Genomic DNA, 18,210 nt, shown 5'->3' with positions numbered 1-18,210 from the left:
ATGGTCATCCAGCTTATAAGATTAGGATTTCTTAAAGGAAGTCAATTTAATCTTTGTTGTATCTTCCCCTCTCTCTCTCTCTCTCTCTCTCTCTCTCTCTCTCTCTCTGGAACATTTGTGGCTTCAGAAGTACGGATACATGCTTTGGTGACATCAGTAAAAGGGCCGCGATTCATCTTTTCTTTTGTGAAATACTTGTACACACAATGTACTATTTCCCTTGCATTGGGACAGAGAACATGGTTTGGAGATGTTTCCATGCTTTATGTTTACTAGATAATGCAGTCACTGCCTCAAACACTACATTTTATACCCCAAGACCAACCATTCAAGGGATTAAATATGGCTCGCTGATATTTGCTACATAAATTTACCCTTGAGACCTCCAAGGACAGATCAATCGGATTTAAAACTTACCATCTGTCCGAGTCATATTAAGACGGTAAGATAAAAATGACAAATATCCTGGGATTATGATTTTGGGGGACATGTACTTGGTTGTAATTATCCTTATAGAAATGAATACCATACACTGTTGAAATATGCCAAAAAAACGGTAAAAAACCAGTAATAAATGTTTTCAAGCATTTGCCGTCTTATAAACGGAAATATTGACGTTAAATGGTGATATTATGATCATCAACCTATAATAAGATAACAGGGTAGGGTAAAAATTACACTCCCATATTTTACTGAATTACGGCTAAGAACAGTATATTTTTATGGATAATGTTCTATTAAAATTACGCTTATTTACCTGTGTACCTAATGAAATATATACTGTATGCTCGACAAGAATAACAGGAGAGAGAGAGAGAGAGAGAGAGAGAGAGAGAGAGAGAGAGAGAGAGAGAGAGAGAGAGCAGATTTAATCTTGTCTTAATCCAGTGAGATTAGTGAAAAAGGTGGGGATGCACCCTAGGCATACCCTGAGGAAGGTCATCTGTCATTAACAGTAGCATTAGTCTCACTCAGTTTGGATGGCTCGTCTCTAACCGCAGTGTTCATTTTTCCTTAAAGTGGTCGAAATATTTTGACATGGGTATGCTGTACAGGGGAACAGAAACCGTCTCAGCGGCCACGACAGAATGGTTTTACTATAATAATGAACTGAACAATTTCCGGCGACCGTCCACTATGATGTTTGACATAACTTTAAAAAATCAAAAAAGTTGTTGTTGTTTCAATGTTTGCAGAAACATATTGTACATGCTCTCCAGACATTTCAACCAATTATTTTTACAAACAATGAAGATGAAGCGGTCTTTAAATGATGATGTCATGTCTACTGCGTCGTCTGCATGATTGAGTTTGACAGAATCGTGTTTGCGTGCTTATTTTCACATTTATATAGCGATTTTTTTACTTATATTTCAAAATCTCGTACGCCTGGCCAAGATGGAAGGCACTGGTAGAGGGTAAGCGAACGTAAACTACGATCTACGAGAAAAACTGCCAGAATTTCTAAAGATGTATAGAAGTTATGCAGCAAATGTGTTTACTTGCAGTTCGTATGTACATGTGCCTTCACAACGTCCTCATGAACTTTATAGCAAGGACAATATTACCTAAGGTCAAAGAAAGAACAAAAAGTAAGCAGAGAGCAACAAAAAGAATCAAAAAGAGAGTTAAACATGAAAAAGAATAACAAGCTAGAATATTCTAACAAAAACTCTGGCAACAATGAGAGGCCGCTGGCAACTCATGACATCCTTACGTACAGTATATTGGTAAACATAGGGTTTAAATACCTCGTTTAAAGAGACTTCATGTAAGAAAAAAGCTAAAATTTATAGCAAATCTTGGGGAGCTCATAACTCAAACATACTCATTCACACTTGGGTACATTTTTCTTATTTATTGTTAGATTTCAGAAAGATATTACTGAAAAGAGGAATGAAAATACCACAAATTTGTGTGAAAGAATTTTGATTTTCCTTTCTCTCTTTCTTTCATGATTATTTTACGTCTAGAGAAAAAAAAAATCTGTCGCACGGAATTACTCAATTTCTAAATAAGTTTTGATGGTATGATTTTCAATAAAATTGGTGTCATATTAGGAGAAAATTGTACCTAAAATTTTTATAAAAATCATGCTTCTTGCTAATAAATCAAAAATTTTTGGATCAAATGACTTGAAATTTTTATATGATGAAGGTATTGTATATGTCTAAAACATACTGTATATAGAAATTGTGTATTTTGAATCATAAGAAAAAAAATGCATGACATAGCGGACAACCAAACTTTAATAATATCAATAAAAATAATGTACCTCGTCACATTCTCAAAAACGTTATGTATTCAGAGATATGCTTGCATAAAAAAAAAAAATCCTGTACAAATGATATGACCCCTAATTACAACCAAATGCCTCTCTCTAAGTGGATGTTTGTAGACTAAGGGTGACAGTCCTAGTTTCATAGTACACAGGAATTAACTTAGACCTTCTTTATATAAGGTAGCATTCTTACTGTGATTTTTCCTCAAAGGTAGCATTATTTGTTGGCAACATTATAGAAGAAAAATATTAGTATTTGTTCCATTATATTAAGGTAGTGAGGGTTACTGTGAAAATCAAAGATGAGACGTAGGATGTTAGAAGTTCTAGTTGTTGAAAAGAAATTAAAATTTCACTAAAAACCAAATGTATCCTCATGCATTCCACCTGATGTTCACCAAGAAAGGATTACAATTTTTCCACATGTATCAGGTAAAAGTAAAATATTTTCAATTTCACAAAATTACAGACATTCTCTATCAAATTAAGACCCTCTTCCAAACTTCCCTTTCTCTTTTTTTAATCAAAATTAAAATTTCACTTTGCCTCTTTTCAGGAGCAACCAAATTGTGCTATGGTATTAGACAATTATACAAATTTATGAACAATACAGCATAGAAAATAATACAAAAAAGGGGAAGGGAAGAAAGCATTTGATTGAAAAGCAATCTTGCACTGTAATTCCATTTCAAGTATGGTACAGTACTACATTTACATTACTCAAGGCAGTGATGAAATAATTTCAGAATTTTTCAGTCAAAACCATGAGCAAGTTTTCTTTCTTAGCTATAAAAAGTGCTCTTAGCAAATATAAATAAGAATCCTGAACTTAGTAAATTATTTATCCCTTATTACAAATTATAATCACATTGTTCCCAGAACTTGGTCTTTGCAAATAATGACTTAACACATTTAACAGCACTAATAGCAGTACCATAGTCTTGTAGGAATTCTTTATATATAATTATTAGAATAATAATAATAATAATAATAATGATAATTAAAAAAAAAGTAGGCTAAAATTGCTTAGGCACAATTACAAAGAATTTATATAACAAAACCCTCCATCAACATACAATTTAGGAAATTCAAAGTTCATCATGAGAATTTTTCAAGACTAGAAGTACGTAGACACATCTCATTGAAAAGAATATACATAATATTAATATTTCCCCATTAAGTGATAATGGTAACCCGGTACCAACACACCAAAATCTAATGGCCTGGTATAAACCCTGCGAGATATTTTTGGGACAAAATTTATAGTAAACATGCAGCACAGCCAACTACAACAATAAAAACCAATTTACCAATTTTCTTGAAATAATTTCAATATTTCACTTATATTATTTACTTTCATGTAAATTTATCATGAGGATGTCCCCTCATACAGAGCTGTATCCATGCTTCTTACAGGAATAAATAACTTTGATACAAATATGACAAACTTGAAAATCAATTCAGTAACTTTTAATTATGTGCTTAATTTCAGCTAAACTTCTTAGTTCATTGCAAGACATGAGCAGCTACTTTGGAAAAAGGAAATTTGATAAAAGCTATGCATAGGACCAAAATATCATCATCATTGATAATTTTACATACTAATGAACAATGCCAACTAGAATAAAAAATGCCACTAACCATGCTGTGCAATTCCTTGTTTTGGGCCCATTCTGTTAAAAACAGAACCACCAAAACTGCTTGCTCCACCCACTGTGCCACCAAGTCTGCTCAACACAGGAGGATTAGGCATAAGAGGCTTGTTCTGCCCAACGAAATTGTTAATCTGGACCCCACCATCTAATCTGTCCAATATACTGGGTGTGGTTTGGAAACCAGGAGAGGGGCCTAAAAGGCCCTGTGAACTCACACCATCCAGCCTGTCCAAAACTCCAGGACGCGCCAAACCAGTTAAACTGCCTGTACCTAGAAGCAATGGGCTTTGTCACAATTTGAAGAAGAAAATAAAATGAATACATTATGAATTTTTTGTTCCAAAACTTTATGCTTTTCAATAGAATATAAGTGTGATGCTCGTCAAAGTTTGGAGATAAACTCCCTTCATGATAGTGTTATTCCTTAATGTTCAAGAGTGCAGCCCATGAAGGACAAGGGAAATACGATAAGAGCATAGAAATGATAAATAAGTAGTTCAAACTTGAAATACATACTGTATATTGAACTCCATTTTCAATGATAGACTATTGATCATGTATGTCCAAGTATATGCATATTTGTTTTTATCACAAAAACATCACGCATACACCGACATTTGTGGTCTTTAAATGTCCCCAGAAAAACAGTCTTGTCTAACATGCAAAGATCAGTAATAGCACACAATGTACGCTCACCTGGCCCATCCAATAGCCATTAATCACCTTCGTCACTTTTACTAAGTCTACACTCAAAATCTCGTTTCCTCACTAAGGGCTTATTATTATTATTATTATTATTATTACTTACTAAGCTACAACCCTAGTTGGAAAAGCAGTATGCTATAAGCCCAGGGGCTCCAACAGGGAAAATAGCTCAGTGCGGAAAGGAAAAAAGGAAAATAAAATATTCTAAGAAGAGTAACAACAATAAATATCTATTATATAAACTATAAAAACTTTAACAAAACAAGAGGAAGAGAAATAAGATAGGAGTGTGCTCGAGTGTACCCTCAAGCAAGAGAACTCTAACCCAAGACAGTGAAAGGCCATGGTACAGAGGCTATGGCACTACCCAAGACTAGAGAACAGTGGTTTGATTTTGGAGTGTCCTTCTCCTAGAAGAGCTGCCTACCATAGCTAAAGAGTCTCTTCTACCCTTACCAAGAGGAAAGTGGCACTGAACAATTACAGTGCAATAACCCCTTGGGTGATGAAGAATTGTTTGGTAATCTGTGTTGTCAGGTGTATGAGGATAGAGGAGAATATGTAAAGAATATGCCAGACTATTCAGTGTGTATGTAGGCAAAGGGAAAATGAACCGTAACCAGAGAGGAGGATCCAATGTAGTACTGTCTGGCCAGTCAAAAGACCCCATAACTCTCTAGCGGTAGTATGGTACTATTACTTAGCATTGTCCTATCAATAATGCCCTTCTTCATTAAGTAATTCATGATTCTCTACATTCATCAACCTGTGATTTAACAACGACATGCTGTACCAAACATTTTTGGTGTCGGTTTCTCACAAGTGATTACTGCCAGCTAGTAATTGTGAAGTAAACTACAAAGTAGCGGCTCTAGTTCGTCTTAATTTAGGTATTCCTTTAACTGGCCTTTTTCTATCTATAATGTATTTTTGATAAGCTATACTTCACATTTGCTTAGTTCACCTTTCCAGTGTCATGAATCTGATGCATTCTCACTGGACAGCCCACACACATTCTTGTACTTTTTATATCTATTAGCACAAATTACATGTTTGCTGTCCATAAATGTTACTAACCTTTTTAAATTTCTCAAATGATTTAAAGATACTGTATTAATTCCTTTACCCTAGTAATTCATCAATCCTATAACAAAGATTCCTCTATGCAATTTTCCATAACACTGGCTTGAATATGACTTAGTTTAAAACACCACCCAACTACTACTTCGCATTATCTAGTTCTTTCTTTGTGTATTGCTTTCTGTTTTCAGTTTAATCTTTCTGCTGCTATGTCTCCATAAATTTGCATAAGGTTTGTCATGTAGCTGTAAGGCAACTGATGAGGCAAAGATGTTTTCCCAGCCTCGTCTGTAAGACAATGTAAAAGGTCCCCACATCAATTATCAAAAAAATAACTTCACCAGCTTCAGAACATACAGCTTCGACCACCTGCCTTGTTCTAAGATGATCACCAGTTCTGCTACTATATTTCCATGGAAATGACCAAGGACAGCATGTTCAAATGATTTGAAGGAGGACAGATAAAAGAACCTAACCAGGAGAAACACAGACTAACTAGAAAAATTAAGGCCATTAATAACCAGTTGACATAGAAGTCTGCTGAGATTCCAGATAATGACAATTTGTCTACAGTAATGCTCAAGTAACAAAGAACACGCTCATGTTTTTCCAGACAAAAAAAATCAAAACTGGCCTCTGTAACTTTGAAGCAGTCTATTTTTTTGACAAGACCAGAGCCCTTGTGATGCTACTGGTGCCAAATTATGAGAGTAAACCAAAGACAGCCAAGGCCCTAGAGTTCTCAGGAAGTCCTACAGTGGGTTTATGGCATCTTTAAGCCTAAAAAATCCAAAGAAACTCAAGAGGGAAACCTCTGCCAAGGAACTTGGGGCTGACCTGACCTAAGACAACCCAATCACCAATTTCAACATGCCACAGGCCCATTACTATAATGATTATCCTCATCACCTAGAGGTAAACCTGAGAATGGAATTATGATGGAAGAGATGGGTAGATAAACCTAAGACCTCACACTTCCTTTTTTTTTAGTACTATATTCATCTTCAAGTGTTTCATTTTGTTCAAGGCTGTTCATCGCAGTCAAGCCACTGGTCTTCTACTTTTGAAGTATTTCAAAGCAGGCTGTTGCTCAATTTTCACAATCATCAATACCAAATTAGTTTAAGAATTCTAGGTCTTATTCAACTAGAAGGGTTCAGAATTAGGAGCCATCAGCTACCATTAGTAAAGGAAAGAAATTGTCTGGGACCACATTCACACCAATAGAGTTTCTTTGACAACGACTCCATTATGTACATTAACATGGTAGTACAGTAATGATCTTACTCACTAAGGATGCACTATCCTGAAGAAGCAGGCGGCTTTCCAACGAAAGATACACTCATGAAGAAGCAGGAGGCTTTCCAACTTCGTGCCTCCCTTGGACTTAGAAAATCTAATGAGTAGCAGATCTACTAAAATACTTTTTGCTTCCTAAAGTTTAACAAAGAGGGCTTGAAAAATCTGGCCTCTAAAGTGAACTGAACACACAAGCAGTGCATAACACTGAAACCGTGAATATACTTTTAGTAGGATAAATCAATAGCCAGAGCTTTCTCAAAATCATAGGGCATGTAACTGTCCTTAGGGACATGAAAATCTTTCTACCCTTAAAAGACCAACTGTAGGCCCAAAGACATGGATAGTCTTAAAATAAACATCCCTTGGTAAGGGGATAAAAAAAAAGTGAACACAGTAGACTCCAAATGTAAGTTCTTTAACTGATGGGGATTTAGCTTCAGAGATTCAGTAGATTGTAGCAGAGGTTAAGAGTGATGTTTTACTTTATGGAAATTATCAAATAATCACCAAATTTTCCTAACATTGTGACATAAACCAAACCTCACACATCACAGTCAATACTTTACATATTCACAGGGCATAGCAACAGAAAAATAGAATGAATTCACAGTATAATACACAAAGTACTAGGCAATGCCAAACTATAGGAGGTTACCATCATAAAAAAACATATGCAAGGTAGTGTAATGAGATAAGTTAGATTGGAATGTTTAGAATAAAGATATCAGTACATTTGCAACCACAAGTCCCTCTAGGCTTGGAACAGTGAGGCAAGGTGAGGGGTTCTAAAAAAAAAAAAAAAAAAAAAAAAAAAAATTAAAAAAAAAATTTATCTAAATGGTGCAAGAGGAATCTCCTTGATTCTCAAGTTGGCTGTTCTTGGTGCTGAGGATAATAACATTTGACTAAATTAACAACGACTTGGTTATCCTTTGCCAGACTCTTTAGCATCCCAGAAAAAAAAGCAGCATTAAGGGCAAGAATTCACTTCATTTAGGTAAGCAATCATTAGTGGCAGAGTAGATGCACAAAAAAAATGCAGGACTTAAGAGGCACCACTACTATTGGTTGGTTTTAGCAACAAAGGTAGCAGAATAAAGACATTTAGCCCTTTAGGATTCAAATAGTCAATAAATACTTGGTAGGGGCAGATATGGATATTGATGTAGTACACTGAACAAAGAAAGGATTTAGATATTGCTTGCATTGATTGCAATCAAGCAAGCTCCTCCAGAAACTAGACAGTTCCAGCTAAAGCAAGACCCTCCAGCAATCAAGTCTTGGTCAGCAGAATACCTATCTAAGGGTTACCTATTTGTGGCATCAGATGACACACTGGAGGATCTTCAGTGGAGGCAGAATCCCAGTCTCTTATTAAAAGATCATGATATTTATGAAACTATGACCAATACAAAAATGGGAATAACTATTTTACTAACAATAAACTTTTACAGAATTTCACTGACTAAAGATGAATTTTCGTGTTTCAATTTATTGTCAGATTTTTTATTCCATAAAACCTACCCTGAAAATTGTTAAGACATTAATTAAGTTGAAATAAGAACGGTAATTTTTTATCTGGTCAAAATAGTTACCATTCTGGCTGCTTTATAGCATCTTTATTTCCTTTAATGTACACATGGGCAGGGATCCAACAAATGAGTCAAGCTTGATTCTTACAGAGCTGGCAAGTAGGACTTCTAGAATCACTGAAGATTATTAATTTCTGAGATAACTTTTTTATAATCATGATTACTATATTAATAGCAAATACTTCTGTTGCCAATAAACCAATAATGCATGTAAAGAGAATTTATTAGTTTTACTAGTTAAGTAGACAAAAAAAAAATTTCTATCGCAGAAGGTGAACTAAAGGCCGATTCACACGACCCGTTTTCTTTCCGACAGGCTCGCCGGCGGTTAACCGGTGTCTAGCTTTCTTGCGTGTATTCAAATGCAACTGTTCACACGACCCGTTAGGCTGACGGCGGCCCTCGGACGTCAGCCATCCGAGTCGGCCCGGCTTTCTTTCCAAGAAACCTCGTCCGGTTCGGCGGACGTTAGCCACCCGTCGCAACCAACGGGTGGATGATGTTTTGTGTGAACGAGGACCTGTATCGTACCCGTTCGTTTCGTGGCATACAACCCCGACTTTTCCTCATAGTATAGAGTCATAGAAATTAGTTAGCTTATAGTTGACACCATGTATTAGAGGTTAATTGAACTTTTTCAAGGGTATGAGGAGATGTTTGACATGGAAACAAGATGAATAGAAATAATTTACATAAATAAAAGATATGGAAAATGACTGGAGAGGCATTAAATAGAACAAGTGAGTATCGCAATTTTAATATTCTTGGCATGGTGTATAAAGCATTATGACGTTTCATAACTTATTTTATCAACACAGTTATCAACCAACATCTTATAGTGTCAAAATTATCGTAATTTACTCGGTCCTAACGTGACAGAGTCTAAGTAAACAATGAAAACCGCGCGCTGGTAAACGGATACGGAACGCCTCGTGTGAATATACAACATTTCGACGGCGGTTAGCCGCCACCCAGCCTGTCAGAAAGAAAACGGGTCATGTGAATCGGCCTTAACACCTTAAGGGGACCATCTGCTATGGTGGATATTAAAACTTGAAAAAATAAAAAATAAAGTAATTTCCAAGTATGCAGAAACATGTCGTAAATGCTCTCCAGAAGTTTCAGCCCATTATTTTTACAAATAATAAAGATAAAGCAGTCTTTGAATGATGACATCATCCTAACTGCGTCATTTGCACGACCAAGTTTGATAGGATCGTCTTTGCGTTTAATTTTGCATATACAGCACTGTATATAGTGATTTTATTTCAATTATATTTAGAAATCTTATATGTCTAGCAGAGATGGAAGGTATTGAGAGATGATAGGAATTGCGCGAAGACCAACATTGGAGCCAGTGACTCCAAAGACATCTGAGGGTATGACGCACGTGTTTGTTTACTTCTTGTTTATATGTACATTGTTTGTACAACGTTCCCCGGATCTACAACACCAAAGTTACCCAAGGTCAAAGACAGAACAAGTAAACAGAGCAACAAAAACGAACTAAGAAGAAAGGGAAACATGAAGAGTACAAAGCTGGAACATTCTAAAACTCTGGCAACAATGAGAGAGAGTTGGCAACTCATAACGCTCTTACACTAAGTGTATTAGTACACTCAGGGTTAAATACCTCATCTGGGGAGCCTTCGTATAGGAATAAACAATACGAGTACAAAGTAAAGTTATCATAATAATGTTCTGATTTTTCCATAAAAAAAAAAAAACTCATTCAGATGTTGGTACCTGTTACCCGGTTATTTATTTTTCAATTTTAGAGCGAGATACCATTGGAAAAACAAATAAAAATCTCATAATTCTGTGTGACAGAATTTAGATTTACCCTTTTCATTTTTTTCACAATTTGTAGCATCTAGACAAAAAGATATATAAAATAATTAAAAAAAGAAAAAGAAAAAGGAAAATAATCAGTCGCAACAACTCATAAATACTTTTCTGTACAAAAAGTCTAACAATCAATTAGATCCTATTGAGAAAGCAGTCAACATTTATGGAAATTTCTTCATCAAACAGGAGATGCAACAATTTATCGACCGGTATACTCACAATCTAGAAATCTACAAAGTACATTGGCATCAGTGGAGTATAATGTTAATAAATGTAAGAAATAAGCCCCAAAGTTCTAAATCATATTGTAAAGTAGGATCAAGATGCCAAGAGTGATGCAATGATGAATCCAGGTTATGACCTGGGCATATATGCCTTCCATTTATTTGACCTTCGCAAGAACCAAGTTGTCTACAGAATAATGCAATGATGAATCTTTGATGACCTGGACATGTATGCCTTTCCATCATTTGGACTTTGCAAGGACCAAGACACTTGGAAAGTGTTACAATGATGAATTCTGGAATGACCCAGTCATATATCTTTCCCTCATTTAGATTCTAGCAATGACCAACGTGCCTGGAAAATGAGGCAATGATGAATACTTTCTTGGATAACCTAGACATATATGCCTTACCATCATTTGGATTTACCAAGGAACAAGACACAGGGAAAGTGATGTAATGACAGATCCTATGATGACTCCCACAAATACTGTATGCTTCCCTGTAATTTGGACCTAGCAAGATAACTGGTAAGTGATGCAATGATGAATCTTGGAATAATGACTTTGCAAGGACAGAGGCATGTGGAAAGTGATGCAATGATGAATCCTGAGAGGACATGGACAGCCTTACCATCATTTGGACAGAAGTTCATAGTGTTATTGATTTTGAAAGGTTTCAGAGGTGGAAGAATTTTGAGGAAGCAACTATGGTCATTGTAAGCTTTCCGAAATTCAAAAAATAACCTTTACCTAGCCTTAGTGTGGGGCCTCACACTAAAGGAAGGAATAACTAGGGTTTTTCTTCACATCTGCCTCTGTGACAATGACCCAAAATCATGATAGATAGGTCAGCTTAACAAAATCCTTTATCACAAACTATTGTTTCTATCACAAATATCAAATGGGGCCATTCCACTCATCATTCCTGGCAAATAACTAGACTCCAAGTTGTGTAGCGTAGATTTTCAGTCCCCTAAATAAGAGCTGCCACCATTTCTCCTACTATATTTTTCAATGCATTAGCTAAGTACTGAGTCTTCTATTTATAAACGCAGGTAAACAGCATCAACATTCCACATTTGGTAAATTTCATATAAGGGGCACAACTCTTGACCTCTACTTGGAATTTTGGAAATTCAGATTACTGCATTTTTTAGCTAGGAGAATGTCTATATTTCCTGATTCAAATGTTATTCTTAATAAAAACTATTAGTTTTATGGCTAAAATGGCCTTTTCACATATTTACATGACCACATCCGGTCGCTTACACAAGCTCATCTATACTTCGGCGTTAATGACCTTAGATGTCAGGATGCCAGAAAATTTTAAATCAATCAATCAATCAATTATAAGCGTACACAAATTAAATTTTCTTCCAGAATTCAAGGTAAGATACTGCACTTATCACAATCTCCCATAAACTTCACATGAAACATTTTCATTAATCAAGACTGAAAATAAAGAATGTAGTTTCTTTCAACCTTGTCTTGTAAAAAAAATGTATGTTACGTTTCTCAGAGTAATATTTACAAAATTTCTGACTTTATATACAGTATTTCCAATTCTCATGTTATACCTATACTGAACAATGCAGTGGCGCAGATAGCACCTAAATATGCCTAGAGTAAAATTTGCCCAGAAAACATGCAACCATGAATATATTATGCTAGTATTTACTTGTGTGGACAATTGGTACATATAGCATATACACAGAGATTTGAGGGAAGAGGCTTACCACTACTTAGTCAATATCATGCCAAGTATGATCTTATAATCTCCAGTGTTGAGGCCTATTACCAATAAACACCCATATTTATGCATAATAAAGTATATCCTTTGTCTGCTCACTTATATAATTACAATTTTAATGTTAAATTCATGCTGAAAGATGAATAAGTATCAGGAAACAAGAATACATTCTGGTAGCAATACCTTCATGTGGAGGCATTTGGTGTATGTAGAATATATTTTATTTGAGGGATGGTGCTCACCACTGCTTAATAAATAACCCTGAATCATAACGTATTTCCCATATCATAAGACGCTACAACAAGTAAGACGCACCCTTAAATTAGCAAAGCAGTTTTTGGAAAAAAAGAAATTGAGGATTTTAAAAAACTATCCTAGCAACAATTCCTAGTCAGTGTGATTTTTGATAGGCACAGTAAATTTTCATATTTTAGATGTATTATGAAATGTTTAAGTTAACATTAATAGTTGCATGCTGGTTATCTTAATATCATTACATTTTCATGCAAGAAAACTCTAAACCTGTCCCAGTTGCCCCCAGAACTACATGTTTAGTGTTTGGTCACGGTGTCGAGTGTCGTTTACACGAATGCAGTGTTGCCAAATGTTCTTAATCAACTTTTGGTAAAGAAGTCAAATTCCAGTAATATTTCCCAAATTCCTCATATACCCTACACATTTCCACAGAATAATTATTGATCAAAGTCATCTCTAGAAATTCCCCTAGATGGAATACTTTTGCTAATGTATGGGACTCTAGGTCTAGATACCTTTCTTCTTACTTGGTAACACTGCACTTAACTAACAGCGAGATGTTTTTACCAAAGTCGTATTCAACAACTGTCTGTCTGTGCACTACTCTGGAACTTGGGCAACAGAATTGTTATCAAAATATTGCTTTATCACAAAATATTAACAAAATATGAGAAAATGGATGAACACTGCATAAACAACTAATATGGCACAGAATCGTCTGCTAGGAGACCACTAGTTGGCATGTTTGCTTGTAGAAAGGGGTTGGCAAGACATCAACTGATCACCAAAATGAACAAAACTTTCTACAGTACTTCATTAAACAGAGAGGAACTTAGATAAATTTATTTATTACTTATGAATGATAATTGTAGGTTTACATATGTCTGGTGAGTGTGAGTGCTTGTATGTCATTAGTTGGGTGTTTGAGTGTTGTCAAACTCCCCTATAGAACTTTTTCTTATTAAGACGCAGGGTGATTTTTTGGGCCCTTTTCTAGGAAAAAGGTGAGTCTTATGACATGGGAAATAATCACCTCTAAAAACAAAACTAACTCCTAATCAGAGGATTTCAATATAAAAAAATTTGACACCCGCTATCTCAAAACATGAAATTTTCTCTCAAAGAAAAATCAAAATTGCTTTTTTGGTTATGGATGAATATTTACCATTTATATTTGAAAAGATAAAAAAATTTATACGCTAAAAATTTAGAGATAGGACTCGTGAAATTTTCAAAACTTATATATGAAAAATGGCAATCTACAAACATTGCCTGCACAACAAGTCTGACATATAAAAAATCTGATCTAAAAAAAATTTTGCTAATAAAATTACATTCAAAAGGCTTTTCTTAATGATGAAGATCAGTTGAAATGGGGCAGAGTCATCCATTAAGAGAATAACTCTCAAATGGTTGAATGTATAATCTTAAGAATTGGTATTCCCAGTGGGTTAAGATTTACCTCTGGGGAAGAGATGTAAGGGAATCATCATCCTCCTCTTACTATCTACCTGACTTGCATTTCCAGGTTATTTTCTAGTACATGTAACATGGATGGTCTCTGCCATACAATCTGTCTAGTGTCAAAACCTTTCTTTACACAATTTAGGATTTATGCATACCTGAAACCAGCCTCAAAGTTGCCAGAGCACTGGTCCCAGACACAAGTTTCTTAATTTCATTCTAGATAATCTCAAATATCAAGAATCCCACTCCTACCTAAAATCATACTCAAGATATTTGAATAATGGGAGGTTTTTTTTTTTTTTTCTTTTTAAATAAATTAATTTCCTCACAAACCCTAGAACACGAGCTCATTTTCACTACCTAATCCCATTACGTTGCAGCTAAATTTCACAATACAAAAGGTGAGAAAAGTAACAGATGACTACGGACAGTTACTAATGATCCATTTCTTGTCAAGACAAAAATCTGCGGACTGCGGACATTTGAAAACCAACAGATACATGCACTCACAGGATTGAAAGAATCAATTCATATAGAAAATAATTTAAGTTGGTGAAAAAAAAATAGAGAAAAGGAACTACTCTATACGAACAAAAAAGGCAAATTTGAGTTCACAGGAAATTAACTCTTCAAATACTACTACTGGTCTAGAGAAAAAAAAAAACATAAATCCACTTCAAAGCAGTCTTACATATTCAATCCCCCCAACATTCACATAAAGTAGCCTTTTCACAATTTCAATTACACTTTACTTGATAGTAAATACATTTCTTTCAATAGGATTCATTGGTGCTATGACTAGCTTTCCATTTCATCACTAACCATTATGAAGAGGATACAACCATGGCACTGCTGGGAGTTGTTCCCCATATTTAATTACTATATTGCTAGTGCCAGGAGTTGTTCCCCATATTTAATTACTATATTGCTAGTGCCAGGAGTTGTTCCCCATATTTAATTACTATATTGCTAACTCAAAGACCTAACTCAAAGACCAATCTCCTTTGTTCATATTTACTTCTAAAATTATTTTTCATGAATTCATAATCAATTTTTCTTATTTGAATATCTATTTTGCAATTCTTCCCTTGGATATTATTTCCTTCTCACTTATCACTTGGAAAGATTCTATCTAAGGAAGACTGCTAAACAAGTGGAGGGTCGTCATTATTATTATTTTTTCTTTAAATGTCACAACTGAGTTACACATCTGTTGTCTATGGATTTGTAATGTACTGTGTGCATAGAAGTACTGTATGCATACCTATACACTTCATGTTCAATACTTAACCTAAGGATTGCATCATTCATCCTGAGATTTTGCTGCAAACAGCTTCATAAACACTATGTGGTGTTATATATGAAAAGTACTCGTTTTTTTTTTTTTTTCATCTTATTTCAAATGTCAACTGATATAGAAAGAACTAATAAGTGTACAGTGATACCTCTTGATACAAAAGTTTCTGCATACAAAAAGTTCATAATGTGGAACAAAATGAAGATTTTTCGCGACTCATATTGCGAAAAAAATTTAACGATACAAAAACGAGGTACACTACGAAACCGGCCCAGCTACCGAGGCTAATTTTATAGTTCGTGCGCCGCCAAACTGTTAACTCATTACCATTCTCCTACTCTGATGCTAGTTAATGCCATAAGATCCTGCTCTCCAATTGGTTAGCATCTATCCAATCATGCATCGACACACTGGCGCTCCTCAATCATTTCGTTTTGGCAGCGCTATCGTTCACACTGAATTCATGTTGATTTCGCTTTAGTGCTTTTAGTTACTGCACTGAATCGTGTTGTGATATCAAATTCGTACATTATTAGCCATGGGTCACAAACATGTTGTTGAGCTGCTGGGAAAGAAGAATAGGATGCTTTCTATGGAGAAGTTTGAGATAATCAAGAAGTATGAGGCTGCCATACAATTACGTGTGATCGCTAAATATGGCCAAAACCCATCGACGATAGGCACCATCATTAAACAGAAGTAGTCATCAAAACACCAACACCTAAGGGCATGAATGCTTTATCCAGCAAGAGGAGCCATTTCCATGTTGAGTAGAAAGACTGCTTCTCCTTTGGATTAAGGATAAGGAAATCGCAGTAGACACGATCACCAAGACAAAAATCTGCAGGAAGGCCAGCGCCAATTACGGTGATCTTGTGTGTGCTCAGGCCGAAGATGACGCAGGAGAAGGGACATCAAAGCAAGCACCAAAGTTCCAGACTTCACAAGGGTGGTTCAAATAATTCAAGAGAAGGTCTGGCATTCATTTAGTGGAGTGGCATGGGAAGGCTGCCGGCTCAAACACGAAAGCGACAGAAGCCTCTGTTAACATGTTCGGTGAGTTAACTATCAAGGAAATTAACTTGTATCTTGTGGCATTACTGTATAAGTAACCTTACTTTGTGCTGAAGCTGTGTTAGTAATGTACAATTACCTTTGTAATGTAATATAAATCACAATACTGTGCTAAAAAAAAAAAAAAAAAAAAAAATCATGTAGTACATTGTGTTATTTTGGGTAGTAATCTACCACGAGTAGGCAGCAGTCATTTATTTTGTGAGATAAGTTGGCTCACCTTAAGGCACCAATATTATGCTGTTTTTCACACATCATGGTACAGTATCTCTGATCCCTAACCGCTGCAATGATGGAGGGCTGACTGTATTTCAACTATTCTTGAAAAATTACAAGAAATAAACTTCTACCCAGCCACATTAGCATGCATGCTTAAGGCTGTATATTGACTTCTAATATTTTATGGTGTTCTAAAACAAACTGTCAATAGTACTGGAGTGTCAAACAATAACTGCAGATTTCCTTTTTCATCATTAAATTAACAAGAGGCTATATATGAGTGGTCAGTCAGTGCTGCTATACATTTAAAAATCCCTATCAATCTAACAGAATATAATCAAAGGAAATAGTCTAAAAAAGTTAAAAGGTTGAAAGCATTGGGGGCAAAGTAGCTACACAGCCACATTAGATGAATGTGGGCAAATAAGATGCGGAAATCATTGCAGATTGGGTCCAGAATAAAAACAAAATACTTATTCCCATCTACAATAAATAAAGCAGGGCACAGACAGTAACCCATTACAGTATTTGAATAATCTCATGGCTAGATAAAGGCCAGTGGTGTATGAAAGCAGAATAATAAGCTTTTCATACAGATGCCTCTGGGTTTTCCAGACATCCTTGATTGGGAATATGCACAAATATCATCTTATTTACCAACAGGGTGCTCAAAAAAAAAATACATGTTAGTAAACTTTGCAGTTTCCTTTTGCTTCTCACCAGCATTTCTTTTGGCCTTATACTTTTCCCCCGTCAGTCGTCCCCCCAACACCCACCCCCATTTTTTTTCATTTATTTTCCTTATTCCAAAATTCACCATCGATTCAGAGCAAAACCATTAGGGAAGTTACTAAATATATCTCAAAATTCTACATGGTAATATAAACCATCTTTGCTATATTTGTTATGAGTTATAGAAAAATTAAAACTATTTGCATCCTCAAAACACCAATTATGGAATTCTTTTCCTCTTACCTCTCCCCCCCACAAAAAAATCCTTATTTAGAAACGAGAGATTAAGAAAATGATGCAAAAAAAAAAAATCATGGTTAAAATACACAGCAAATAAAGGATATTTCATCTTATAGGGAATCAATATCATATAAAAATTGTAAGACATGTACAAACCATCAGCCAGAACTCTTAGAAACAAGTATGTATCTGAATAAAATACCAAAAAATCTAAATTTCCCATCGAATCATTGTTGTCAATAATGTTCTTTATCACATTTCCTTTGGTCCTGTGCTTATTCCTGATGAACTGAGACCAAGTTTACATAATCATCATCTTTCCGAATCTTCTATGACTTTATTTGCAATAAATTTTAATACAAATAAGTTATTCAAACTTCATTACCAATAAAAATATTTTAAAAAGATAAAGGGGTTAATCATAATCCACTAACACCACTCGGATTTTTAGGTGAAGATCATTCTTTCTCCTGCTGCCCATAAATCA

General features: G+C 35.2%; 1 protein-coding gene across 2 annotated transcripts in view; it reads right to left on the bottom strand.

Moving 5' to 3' along the window:
* LOC137653707 (ras-interacting protein RIP3-like) overlaps positions 1–18,210 on the bottom strand; it is a 55,386-nt gene that overhangs the window by 6,127 nt on the left and 31,049 nt on the right. The window contains exon 6 of one of the 2 annotated variants that reach the window (XM_068387286.1): positions 3,923–4,207. The exons of the other annotated variant lie outside the window; for it this stretch is intronic. Within the exon in view, the coding sequence (XP_068243387.1) occupies positions 3,923–4,207 (285 nt within the window). The remainder of the gene's footprint in view (positions 1–3,922; positions 4,208–18,210) is intronic. 2 annotated transcript variants of the gene reach the window in all.

Source organism: Palaemon carinicauda, chromosome 14 (assembly GCF_036898095.1).
Source record: "Palaemon carinicauda isolate YSFRI2023 chromosome 14, ASM3689809v2, whole genome shotgun sequence".
Classification (NCBI taxonomy): domain Eukaryota; kingdom Metazoa; phylum Arthropoda; class Malacostraca; order Decapoda; family Palaemonidae; genus Palaemon; species Palaemon carinicauda.
Note: the sequence above shows the minus strand (reverse complement) of the source record. Positions and strands in the feature narration are given on the sequence as shown.